This window comes from Callospermophilus lateralis, chromosome 6, assembly GCF_048772815.1.
Source record: "Callospermophilus lateralis isolate mCalLat2 chromosome 6, mCalLat2.hap1, whole genome shotgun sequence".
NCBI lineage: Eukaryota > Metazoa > Chordata > Mammalia > Rodentia > Sciuridae > Callospermophilus > Callospermophilus lateralis.
Window position 1 is genome coordinate 160,918,525 of NC_135310.1, and position 13,617 is coordinate 160,932,141.

The 13,617-nt window shown below is 43.2% G+C and overlaps 1 protein-coding gene across 1 annotated transcript; it reads right to left on the bottom strand.

The window, feature by feature from the left end:
* Positions 1 to 12,455: 12,455 nt before the first annotated feature.
* Positions 12,456 to 13,370, bottom strand: LOC143402239 (putative vomeronasal receptor-like protein 4). The gene has a single exon (XM_076859631.2). It carries the CDS (start codon positions 13,368 to 13,370, stop codon positions 12,456 to 12,458), a length of 915 nt encoding a protein of 304 aa, XP_076715746.2.
* Positions 13,371 to 13,617: the final 247 nt, after the last annotated feature.

Genomic DNA, 13,617 nt, shown 5'->3' on the forward strand with positions numbered 1-13,617 from the left:
TATAGGGCACTGTCCCTCCTATTGCTGGAATTCATGGGTCCAGGAGTCAAGGGTGGAGAAAGGAATGCTGCCACTCACCATCACCCCTAGTACCCAGTAGGAAAGTTTTGCTTCCTGTCTCTGCAACCTTCTGCTCTGCAGGCCTGGAGTCTTAGTTCCAGGAGGACGAATGCTTCTGTCTGGAGATGCAGCAATGATCTCATTCAACTGGAAGTGAAGACTTCCCCCTGGCCACTTTAGGCTCCTCATGCCCCTGAGTCAACAGGCTAAGAAGGGAGCTGTGGTGCTGTTGTGTGATTGATCCAGATTACCAAGAAACGCTGGACTGTTATTCCGCAATGGAGGTAAGGAATCATACTCCTGGAGTGCGGGAGATCCCTTAGTATCACCCTGTCCAATTATTAAAGTCAGCAGAATACTACAACAACCCAATCCTGGCAAAATGAAAAATGTCCCAGACCCTTCTGGAGTGAAGGTGTAGGTCTTGATGGCTGCCACCTTCATCTGAGGATATTGTGCTCTACACTCCTCCAGAGTGAACCCTGGCAGGGATTCTCGAGAAGCCTTTGGTCTTGGACTAGGGTAGCACCATTGATCCCTCCTGTTCTGTGGCCTCAGCCCCTTGGACCACACAGCTACGGATTCTTCCAGCTGTCCAGCCTCCAGATGGTCACTGTGGAGTCCCCAGCTTGTGGTCAATAAGCCAACCTCACAAGTCCTCCTTTTACAATTAAACTTCCTCCTGATTCTGTTCCTCTAGAGAACCATGACGAATTCACATGGTAGAAATCAAGCAAGTTACCTGCATCCTTCAGACAAAGGCATGGAATGAATGTTCCCATTCCAAACGGGAAGAATTGGGGCATGGAAAGAAGGGCCAGCCCCAACAAAAGACCAAAACTCAGAAGCACAAACACCAAGTCCTTTTAGCCCCAAGTCAGACATCCAGAGCACCTGGAGGTGAGAACAGTTATGCTGTCCAACGAACAAAAGTGGCACAAAGTAAATGTGGGTTGGAAGGAACCTTCTCTCTTCACTGATCAAAGCAGAGCACAGTGCTTTGGGCGTCATCAAGATGAGTGCATTTGCACGACAGAAATCATACACTTTGAGACCTGATGGTGGTTTTCATATTAAGGTGCTGATTTTCCATCCCTCTTCCTCTCAGTCTGATATGTGACCACTGCTAATGATTCTATCTATAGACCCACACATCACTCAGTGGACCAGGTAAAGGGGACCTTTAGTCATCTCCAACTTTAATCCTTTTCAGATGAGATTGGGCATGTGCAGGGTGCTCTGGCCACAGAACTTTTAATTTGTTTCAAATAAAGAAGTACATACCAGCATCTCATAATACAACAGTTGATATTACTAGTGATATGACTTACATAGGTCACTTCTTGTCGCGACCCCTTGCCCACAAGGAAGACGCAACTCAGGAATCTTCTTTCAGCAGTTTATTCAGGCCCTTGATATTTTTCTAATTCCTTGTCGGATGCCCCTCCCAGCCTTAATAAAGCATCCCAAGCCCCAATGCGAAGCTGCCACGTGGAACTTTCTCATAGGGTGCTGAAAAACCATGCACCAACTCTCCCAAACAAGGAGTTGTTTGTTACAGACCACAGTGGAGCCAGCGCCATCCTGCAATGGCGACCATAATCTGCAGAAGCGGCTCACCACAGTTCCCCCCTTTTGTTTTCTGAAAACAATACAGGCGAGAGTAGAGGTCCTATCCCACTGTGCAGAAGTGGCTGCATAGTATGGCTCAGTCCTAAGGAGGGCCCTTCCCCAGATCTGAAGCCATATCAGCCGACGCCTTTTTCGTGGGGCGGGGCGTGGACATCAAACCCGCATGCAATAGGACATGCTCTCCTTGAGGTCCACTTCAAGGATCACTCAAGTGTAGTGCCTTGCCTCGCATCCTGTATCGTGACGAAGGTGGACGAAGGGGGACAGCTGAGGCTGAACTGTGGCTGTACACAACGACAAACGAGTTGACAGCACCCTGAAAGAAAGGCACGGACTTTAAGGCGATAGAGAAGCATTAGTGTGGAAACCCACCTGTGTGCAATGGCAGCGAGACCGGCAGAGTGCAAGGGCTTTCCAACACTAAGAGAATAACGAGGAAAGACATGTCGATCCCAGTGCAATGTTATAATAACTTGGGGTGCAACGACCATGTCAAAGATTTACTGTTTAAGATGCGCAAGCCAGACTTGAGGTGAATTGCCATTTTCTAAAGCTGCAAGAGCTTGGATGATCATAGCCTTATTGTGAGCATTGCGGGCCTTGAGGCGACAGAGAAACCACAAACAGAGAAACATACCGAAGCAACACATTGCACCAAAAATGCCTACCCCGACCCACTCTTTAAAAAAGGAAAAAGCAGAAGATAACCAATCGGTGAATTGACCCAAAGTCACGGGATCAACACGGGTGTTCTTCAAGACAGCTATCTGGGTTAGTTGAGACTGGATCATGTCTTCCGCTTCCATGGACCAATTTCCAGCCAAATATTCACCAATGATGCGGGAAGCATTCCTGGAATCATTAAATCTGACAGAGGTTATGCATAAATGTGCACTTTGGTCAACACAACCCAAAAGCACCAAGTCAGCCAATTCTTCTACCTGAGCTTGGAGTAAATCTATTCTTTGGTTGGCAGCTAAAATCCCTGACAAAATATGTTGATTAATTGTATTTTGGGATTTAAGTATGGTGGAAGTTTGTTGGACAACTTGATTAATGGTGGCAGCAGTTTGTACTTGATTGGCCATAGTCACTCCGGCCGTAACTGCTGCAGCAGCAGATACCGCCACGGCTGTCACTATAGCCGCTGTGATTTCAAAATCTCTGCGGACTCTAAGTAGCTCAACAATAGGGAATTTATCAGGATCCCCAGTGACCAGGATTGGGACAAAAGTTGGAATTTTCATAACCACTGCTACAGTCCAGGAACCATTCCAACACTCAGATAAGAGACAGGTAGTATGAGAACAATCCAGCATCCCCGACGAGGTGGCCTTAGCCAAAAGGAATAAGAAGGGGGATTGGACACAGACCATTGCAGGAGGCGATGTGGCATTATACAACAGAGAGTTGAATGAAACAGATGTAAGTCTATTACCTCGTTCACTTTCCCTAACAGTACCAGAAACATTAGTCAGCCAACTTTTGGCTCCTACCAACTGAGCCAGTGCAGAAATATCGGCTGAAGCCCCCTTTTCATTAGAAATCAGCCATTGAAACCAGGACCAACCTACTCCTGTAGAGGAGCTGGCACTATTGTTAAAGTTATAAACATACCTCTTAAGAGAGGGGGAAAGGGAGAAACCTTTAGCAACTTGATGTTTCTCCCAAGAATGATCCTGACAAGGCGTAAATGTTGGGGGGAAACCAAGATTAGGGGAACAGTAAGGAGAGGCCTTGAAATGAGTGGCATCATGAATACTACTAGAAGAAGGAGGCACTGGGATTAGTACCTCGGAGATAATAGCCAAGGTAGTTATGTTAAGAGCAGAGCTGCTGTTTGCGGGGGTCCCTGAGCCTGATTGCTTCCCCGAAGCTACCTTGCTCAATACAGCACTGATAATGCTTCCTGAGACCTGATTGGACCACAATGGGTCCTCCCAGTTAGTCAAATTTTTGGGCTTAAGGCTAATGCAATTAGCGTTTCTAAGGCTGAAACAAAAAACTCCTGTGAGATTAACTTGAGATTGATTAAAAATGCTCTCCATGTCCCCTCTAGGAGAGGCACAGGGAGCAGACATCTCACATGAGGTAGAAAAAAGAGTGGGGAGGACACTAGAATTACCATGAACCGGCATCCGCATTGGCCATGTCCGTGCCACTGCCCACCACCGCATTGGTGTCGCCTGTGCCATCGGCACCAGCACCAGAGCCAGAGCACTTAGCAGAATGAAGATCCTCATCACAGGATTGTTGTGGTATCTCTTGTTGCTGGTCAGTTGATGTCGAGACTCTTCTTGTCAAGCGTTCAGGGACCCACAACGGTTCCATACGATCCTGGGGAAAAACACATACAGATCCTCGTGCCCATGTCAGGACGGGGTCAGGGCCGTTCCATTGGCCCGTAAGAACATCCTTCCACTTAACATAGCCAATCACAGAGGGCTGAGGGGACATATGTCTACCGGCCGCAGAGGGACCATGAATATCCAAATTCAAAAAATTAATGGTAAAGAGAGCTAAGGACAGGCGTTCTTTAGGAGTGTGTTCAGCTCCTATTCCCCCTTTTTGTTTTTGTAAAGTTTCCTTTAAGGTGCGATGAGCACGCTCAACAATGCCTTGTCCTTGAGGATTATAAGGCAAACCATGAGTAAGTTGTACTCCCATAGTAGAACAAAAAGCTGTAAATTGTCTGCCAGTATAAGCAGGTTCATTATCAGTCTTAAGGGATGCAGGTGCACCCCATGCTGCCCATGTCTCTAAACAGTGAGTAATGACATTACGTGCCTTTTTTCCCAATAAAGCAGAAGCATAGATAATTTCAGAGCACGTATCAACGGAAACATGTACATACTTAAGGTTACCAAAGTCAGGTATATGTGTCACATCCATTTGCCAAACAACCAATGGCTTTAATCCCCGTGGGTTTACTCCATAATTAGGGGGATGAAGAAATGTGACACAATGGGGACATTGCAATACTATCTGCCGAGCATCCGCTCTTGAAATGGAAAAACGCCTGCGCAGCATTAATGCATTAACATGGAAGTTTTGGTGAAACAACTTAGCCCCCTCTAAGTAGGAAGCCAAGCATATCAATTGACCTCTAGTGGCTAAGTCCGCACAGGCATTACCCTGGGATAACGGACCAGGAAGAGAGGTGTGAGCCCGGATGTGCATTGGATAAAAAGAAGCAGTGCGGTTAGAGATAAGCTGTTGAAGCTGAGTAAAGTAAGCAGACACATTGTGGGCATCACTAATAGCTCACATGGCCTCCAGGACTTTTAGTGCTTGTACCACATAGCTGGAGTCCGAAATAAGATTAAAAGGAAAAGAACACTGTTTAAAAACTTTAATAACAATTTGTAGTTCTACCCATTGTGGATTTCCAGGAGCAAATTGATGCTGGATAGGGGGAGAGTCATTAATTACATAAGCTCCCATTCCAAACTTGGAACCATCAGTAAAAATGTTAACAGCCCCCGGAATTGGACTGGATGAAGTTACCTTAGGGAAAATGATGGGATGTTCTTTAACAAAATGGAGTAATGGATGAGAAGGGTAGTGATTATCAATCCCCCCTTGAAACGAGCAACACAGAATAGCCCAGTTGTCTAGAGTAGCACATAAAACATTAAGTTGAGCTTTAGTGTAGGGTATGATAAGAGAAGAAGGTGATTGGCCAAAAAATTGAATGCTTTGTTGAATCCCTTTAAGTGCCAATGCTGCAACAGCATCAGGATACTATTCTAAGGATTTTCCTGGGGATACATGTGGGTGGATCCATAGTAAAGGCCCATCTTGCCACAGTACTCCAGTTGGCTGCCGCAGAGTGGCAAGCACACATAACTGGGAAGGTTTATCACTCTGGAGCCTGCATAGAGTGGCATGTTGTATAGCTTGTTCTACTTTTATAAGGGCCGCTCTAGCCTCAGTAGTGAGGCTACGAGGGGAAGCAAGATCTGGATCACCCTTAAGAGTAGCATACAAAGGCTGGAGCACAATATTAGGAATATGTAAATATCCTCTTATCCAATTAATATCTCCCAGCAATTTTTGAAAGTCATTTAGAGTTTGGAGATCTTGAGTCCTGATGGTAATTTTTTGCGGTTTTAATTTGTCATACCCAATTGTTGCTCCCAAATACCTGATAGAATCCCCTGTTTGAACCTTTTTAGGTGTGATGTGCAGTCCATGTTGAGCCAACAGCATCACGAGTTCTTTATAAGCCTCATTAACTGTCTGTTCTAATTTTGCGGCCAATAACACATCATCCATATAATGAATGATCTTGGTGGAGGAATACTTATGTCTGAGAGGTGCGAGTGCCTTCCCCACATACATCTGGCACATCGTGGGACTGTTAGTCATCCCCTGCGGCAACACCACCCACTCAAACCTTTGATCTGGTTCCTCGTGATTACACGAGGGAAGGGTGAAAGCAAAACGTTGTGAATCTTTAGGATGCAAAGGAATGGAAAAGAAACAGTCTTTAATGTCAATAACAATTATATGCCAGCCTTGAGGAACAGAGGAGAGCAGAGGCAGCCCTCTTTGAATGGGCCCCATAAGTTGCATCTGAGCATTAACTGCTCGCAGATCATGCAGTAGGCGCCACTTCCCTGATTTTTTCTTAATGACAAATATGGGAGTATTCCATGGGGAAGTAGAAGGTTGGGTGTGACCCAAATCAAGTTGTTCTTTGACTAGATCATGGGCTGCTGCCAGTTTAGCCGAGGAAAGAGGCCACTGAGGCACCCAAACAGGCTCCTCGGTGAGCCATGTTATGGGTATTTGAGCCCCAGTGGCCCCTAGGAAAAACCCAGACCAAACCTGTTAAGCTTTTGATGACCTTGCACAGGATGCTTACGCCCCTGTAGGTGCCTATTAGGGTCCCCAAAAATCTTTCCAGCGGCATCCACCATCCTTGCTACAAAATCTGAAAAGGGTTCTGTGGGGCCCTGCAGAATCTTAGTCAAGTTACCAGACACCTCTCCTCTATTTGGAAGTGACTTCCATGCCCGAATGCAAATGTTGTTAATTTGATCATATGCCTCAGGAAGGAATCCTGTCTGTTGATTAGCAAATCTGCCTTGTCCCCAAAGCATATCCTTGTCCCAATGGGGGTGTCCCGCCGCATAGTTTTGGGTGGCCTGCTCTACAGCGCCCTTTAGCACAAAGGCTCTCCAGTCCAAATATTTACCTGGAGAGACACAAGCCCGAACAAGGCTAGCCCAATCAGAGGGAGTCATACAGTATCTAGACAGACTCTCCACCTGAGTTAGTGTAAAGGCGGCATCCACCCCATAAGTGCGCACAGACTCCGCCAGGGTCTTCTCAATTTTGAAATCTAAGGGCTCATGGAATCTTCCCCTATTGTCATCCTGGAAAACTGGATAAGCAAGACCCATCTCAGCATTAACAGCCCTCCATGTTTGGGCATGGAAAGCTCTCCTCGAAACACCCCCACCGAACGGCGGCGGATCCAGAGGATCATTTTTCTTGAGCTCCTGTTTATTTTTGTTCCCTTTTCCTATAGTTAGACTCCCTAGCTGACGAGACAGTCTCCCGAGCTCCTCCTCCTCGTCCTCCTCCTCTTCTGACCCACTTTTGCATGGGAGTGTGCGCAGTGTACTGATCTGGATACAATCGTTTCCTCCCCCGTTTCTCGCTCCGCACACTCCCACCCTCCTGAAATACCTCACTGCCTGCCATTTCTGATCTTTCCTCATGTAATTGCTCTAAAACTTCTTGTCCTTTAGTAAGTGCTTTCTGACATCTGCCATCTGCGAGGCAACTACGGATCATCTTCCAAAGGGGTATCACCCCACCCTCTAATATGCCCTGCTCAGAAGCAAAGTCAAGATCTGTGCCTAACTTATCCCAGCTAGGTATAGTAAGGCTGCCCGAGAACGCAAACCACGGTGCAGCAATATCTGTCTTCTGTAAAAATCTCTGTAAAGTACTACGTTTCAATTCTAGGCCCTTGGAACGTAACAGGTCATCTAGGGCCAGGAGAAGCGGACTTGAAGATACGGCACCCATGACACAACAAAAGACGCACAAAAAACAAAAGTGAAAGTAAAAGCGAAAGTACACAGTGCAGCTGCAATAAGATGTAATGCTCTCTCTGGCTTTACAGAGGAGCTGCCGCTTTGATCGCGGATCCCCCTTACCTGGGACTAACCCCCACTTTGATCGCGGATCCCACTTACCTGGGACTAATCCCCGCTTTGACCGCGGGTCCCACTTACCTGGGACTAACCGGTGCACCACCCCTGACTGCTGAAAGTTCTGGTTCCCGGGTTTCGGCACCACTTGTCGCGACCCCTTGCCCACAAGGAAGACGCAACTCAGGAATCTTCTTTCAGCAGTTTATTCAGGCCCTTGATATTTCTTCTAATTCCTCGTCGGATGCCCCTCCCAGCCTTAATAAAGCATCCCAAGCCCCAATGCGAAGCTGCCACGTGGAACTTTCTCACAGGGTGCTGAAAAACCATGCACCAACTCTCCCAAACAAGGAGTTGTTTGTCACAGACCACAGTGGAGCCAGCGCCATCCTGCAATGGCGACCATAATCTGCAGAAGCGGCTCACCACAACTTCTGACCTCTTTCTTTCACAGAGGTCTTTGCTTATTTATTTGACACTAATTCACACATATTTGTTGGGTACCATTAGATGTTTCTGTACATATATGCACTTAATAATATTCAATTCAGGGCAAACACACACACACATACAACCTCTAATGTATAATTTTTTTGATGCTGAAAACAAGGAAACTGATTTTACTTCTTGCATTTTAGGAATCTTGTTAAGGATGTCAGATCCTAGGCCACGGTGAAGATTTGGGCCTATTTTTTCTTCTATTAGGCAGAGGGTCTCTGTTCTAGTGCCTAAGTCTTGATCCACTTTGAGTAGATATTTTTGTGCAGGTTGAGAGATAGAGGTTTGATTTTATTTTGCTACATATGAATTTCCAGTTTTGCCAACACCATTTGTTGAATAGGACATCTTTTCTCCAGTGAATGTTTTTGGCACCCTTGTCTAGTATGAGATAAATGTATTTGTGTGGGTTTGTATCTGTGTCCTCTATTCTGTACCATAGGTCTCCATGTCCATTTTGGTGCCAATGTCATGCCATTTTTGTTATATAACTCTGTAGTATTTAAAGCTTCTTCTCAGCAAAGGAAACAATTAATAATATGAGGAGAGAGTCTACAGATTGGGAGAAATTCTTTACCACATGCATCTCCAACAAAGCATTAATCTCTAGGATATATAAAGAACTCAAAAATCTTAACACCAGAAACACAAATAACTCAATCAATAAATGGGTTAAGGAACTGAACAGATTCTTCACAGAAGAAGAAATACAATTGATCAACAAATATATGGAAAAGTGTTCAACATCTCTAGCAATTAGAGAAATGCAGATCAAAACTACTCTAAGATTTCATCTCACTCCTGTCAGAATGGCAATCATCAAGAACACAGGCAACAATACAGACTCTAACACATTCTGTTTTGTTTTTCCTCTGCAAAGCATTTTAAGATCAACAGAATCCCTTTTGTCACTTTGTCTTAAGTTTCCTCTCATTTTGTTGACTTGTTTAAATATGTTTGCCTATTTCAATGTCCTACATCATTCCCCTTGTTTTATTCTACTACTTTTGTTGATTCAGGTCTTACATTTAAGTCTGTGATTTATTTTTAATAGATTTTGTAGGTTGTAAGAGACAAGAGTCTAGTGACATTCTTCTCCATGTGGACATGTAATTTTTCCAAGACCACTTCATTGAGAATCTGTTCTTTCTCTAATGAACCTTCAGAGCACCTTTGTGGACACTCAATAAGCTGTAGATGTGTGAGTACTTCTAGACTCCCGGTTATTTCCACTAGTGAAAGTGTCTGTCTTTATGCCAACACCATGCTTTCTATACCCCTACAGATTGGTAGTGTATTTTGAGTTCTGAAGTAGTGTAATGCCTCCTACTTCATTCTTTTTTTTATTGGTTCTTCAAAACATTACAAAGCTCTTGACATATCATATTTCATACATTAGATTCAACTTCATTCTTTTTGCTTAAGATGGAAAAGGCTGTGCTATTAATTCTCTGAGGAATATCCATTTTTTCTCATAATGGAAAAAAAAACATAGTTCTCAACAACAATGCACACATAATATCCAGAGTCACTTTGCATTTCCAAAATTGTTTTCTCTCCAGGTCCTGGCTAGCTTATTATTTCTTATCTCCTAGATAAAAACCAATCTACCAGGTGTGACGTTATGTCTTCTGAATTTGACTTGCAGTTTTCTGAGAGTTGGTGATGTTGAGTAACTCTTCATGTATTTTTGGAACATTTGTATGTCTTCTTCTGAAAAGTATTTTTCTAGTCCTTTGTCCATCTATAACATGCTTAGTCTTGGGTTTTGGGCTATGCACATATATGAGTGACTCACATAATTTGGACGGTGAAACTGTACTAGTCACATAGTTTTCAAATGTGGGTCTCATCTCACTGTTGACTTTTCAATGTGTTGAGTATCTCCTTTATGTGCACAATGTATTTATTGTGATATAATCCAACATGGTAATTTCTTCAATTTTTTTCTGTTTTGAAATTCATATCCAAAAACTCACTGAGGAGACAAAGTTGAGAAGTATTTTTCTATTTTGTATTTGAGGAGTTCTAAAATTTCACTTATATATTTAAATCTTTGCTCAACTTTGATTAGAGTTTTGTGTATGTTCTAAAATTAAGGCCTAATATCATACTTTGCATGTGGGCATCTAGTTTTAGCAACACCATTTGCTGAAGAAATTCATGAGGAGAGCTCAGCATCTTAGATGAATTCTCTTGGTTCTTTGCCATTAATCTAACATCAAAATGGGAGGTACTAGCATTGAACTAGAAGAGTTAACACAAAGGGGACCATCAGTTTCCAAGGTCACACGTGCCATATGGTGGCATTGAAGAACTAAGGGACAATGGTCATGTTTACCATCATGGAAAGAATCAGAATTGTGAGACCTAGAGATCTTTGGCATTGATCAACTGATCATGAAGTCTGTAGGAAGGACACATATGGGAGTTCTGCCCAGTTCCTCTGGGTCTGTAGAAGGAGTGAAACCCCAAGTTCTGTGAGTGGAAATTTGACTCAAATCTGACTCCAATCTCTAGAACAGGTTTCATGGCTCCTCCTTTAACTCCCATCCTGGAGCCAGTCTGCAGACACAGAGCTGCTGTGTGGAGGGAGGGAGCTGCCCATGAGGGACCTTGCTGCCCTGCCAGAGCACACTGACCCCTTCCTCCTCCTCTCCCCAGTGAGACGGACATTCACCTAACAGAATGACTGGTCACGGGAACAGAGAACCACCAGACATTTCAGTGATCAACTGACACTGGGTATGAACTGACCATAATCACTAAAGAGCCAAATGTTCATGCATCCACCAATAAGAGGAGGGATTTTCTAAGTTTGTGATCAGTGGAGTTTTCTGGGGCCCAAGATCCTGTGTATGAAATCCACTATCAATTAGGAATCTTTAATGGCTTTTACCTGATGTATTCATTGTTGCTTTCAAGATATTTCTTTGTTTTCCTTTTTAGCAACTACAGGTCTATGTGTAAACATCGCTGTTTCAATTCCATATAACAGGATCTTCAGGGTGTCTCAATGTGGAGGTCGGACTCACAAAATTGGGGGAATATTCTGTCATCTCTACTACAAACATCATGTTAGCTTTATAAGGCACAACTGATGCAGAGTTCATCTCACTGTTTATATTTTACTGCTTTAAAAACCTACGGACATTTGAGAAATCAAAGAGACTGATGTCAATACAAAGGCCTTCACCATTTCTTCCTAGAGAATTAAAATGTCCAAAATTAAACAGGGTCATAAGAAAAATGTAGAGGACATCTTGAAATGAAGGGGAAGGACCTCTGTGTCAAATCTGATATCTTTAAGGTATACTCAATATGTTGACAGTATCGATAATATTTCGAAATGTTTAATCAAACACATTCATGCCAGATCTGTGCTTTCTACACAAATATATGTTTTGTCCATTTAAGAAAAAGGAAAAGTAAGTTCATTTCACTATGAATCAGAATATGATGTGTATTTCTAAAAATAGGGAGAGAACATCAAGCAGCGTAAAGACTTTATCGAACACTTTGGAAACAAGTCATGATTTGTGATCAATATCAACTTATCATTTATTGGAGATAAAATGCATTCAAATAGGGATTTACCAATCAGAAAACATGAAAAGAAAAACTAAGTTATTTTCACTGTGCCTCCATTGACATTTCCATCAAACAAGACAACTACACTTTCAATCCCTTTACTCTTGCAGATTTTATACTATAGATGACATCCAATGAAGTATGTTATTCTATTTTATATGTAAATATTATAATTCTGAAGATATATTCTACTAATTATATATACACCTTACATATCAATATATATCTATATCAACAGAATCTGAGATTTAAAAAAGAAGTAAAACAAGCAAACATACAGGGTCCTAGGAGAGATAGAAGATCATCCATAGCCAGATTCAGATGACATCTCTCACAGGACTCCACAGAGAGATAGAAGAAACACACTACACCACCTGCCTATGGCAGATGTCATGGGACTGTCACCAGATCTGGGGTACGGAAATGAGCCTCTCTGTGATTCAGCTACCCTTACTTGATTTTCCCATTACATACAGCAACACAAAACTAAGAATGGTTTCAAACTTACTTATTGAAAATCATTGAAATAGACAGGTGCCAACATTCAGCCAAGTGTCCTTCCCTGTGAATCAGCACAAGTGGACTGAGGACTGCATATCCCAGGTTCACAAATTCTACAGCACTTCCTTCTATGAAATTATTCTCTATGGAGAAAGTGACATATAAAGACATAAAACAATTTGTCCAATAGAAGAAGAGAAAGCAGAGCATCAGAAGGAGGACACTCTTCGCAGCCTTCACCTCAGGGGGGGTTCTGTGGAGGAGCTTGGAGGTCTGAAGGTGGAGCACCTGCTGGTGGTGCTTGTGGAGGAGGAAGACCATGTAGCCACTGGTCCAGCCCATAATACCCTGGAACACAGCATCTCGAAGGACCATGAGAACAACAAAAATCCATCCAATTGTCCAGTTTTGTGATTGAAAATAACAGACATTATCACTTCTAATAACTTCTGATGTGTTCATGCTTCTGATGTGTTTGATATAAAATGGTAAGTTCATGCTTATCACGGAATTGAGAATCCAAAAGAAGAGCAACAAGGGAAGCAGGTGCCAGGCTGACCTGGGCTGCAGCCTCCTCCACCTGGAGGCTCTGGGGCTGATGGTGATGGCCTGGACCACTGTGTGGAGACTGGTGGTGCAGATGGACAGGCCCCGGGCCACCCTGCTGAGGTAAACCACCACCTTACAGGCTATATCATCTATGAGGCTTCTCAACCCCAAACTGGATACTGTCCTTGGCATGCCTCTAGTAAGAAGTGTTATCATGTTTGTAAAAGCCAAGTGGATGAGAATGAGGTGGATAGATTTCATGGTGCTTCTAAACAAGACCATATAGTTCACAAGAACAAGGACGTTCCCCACAACTCCAAGTCCTATTAGAAACACAAAGATAGTCCCCTTGACAACATTCAACACCATTTCTTAATTCAGGCAGATATGCTTGGACGTAGGAACACCTTTTGAAGAAAGAAACATTAATGATAATACGTTTCTGCAAAGAAATATTTCACAGCTCAAATTCCCAGAGTGTAAAAGCAGTCAGTTTAAATGTAATGGTGCAGATTTTGTTCAAAATAATATTTCATTTTCTGTAATAGTTTGAGGAACATTCTACATCATTTAAAACACCATCTTGAGGACTATTATTCAGAACAATAAATTGTTA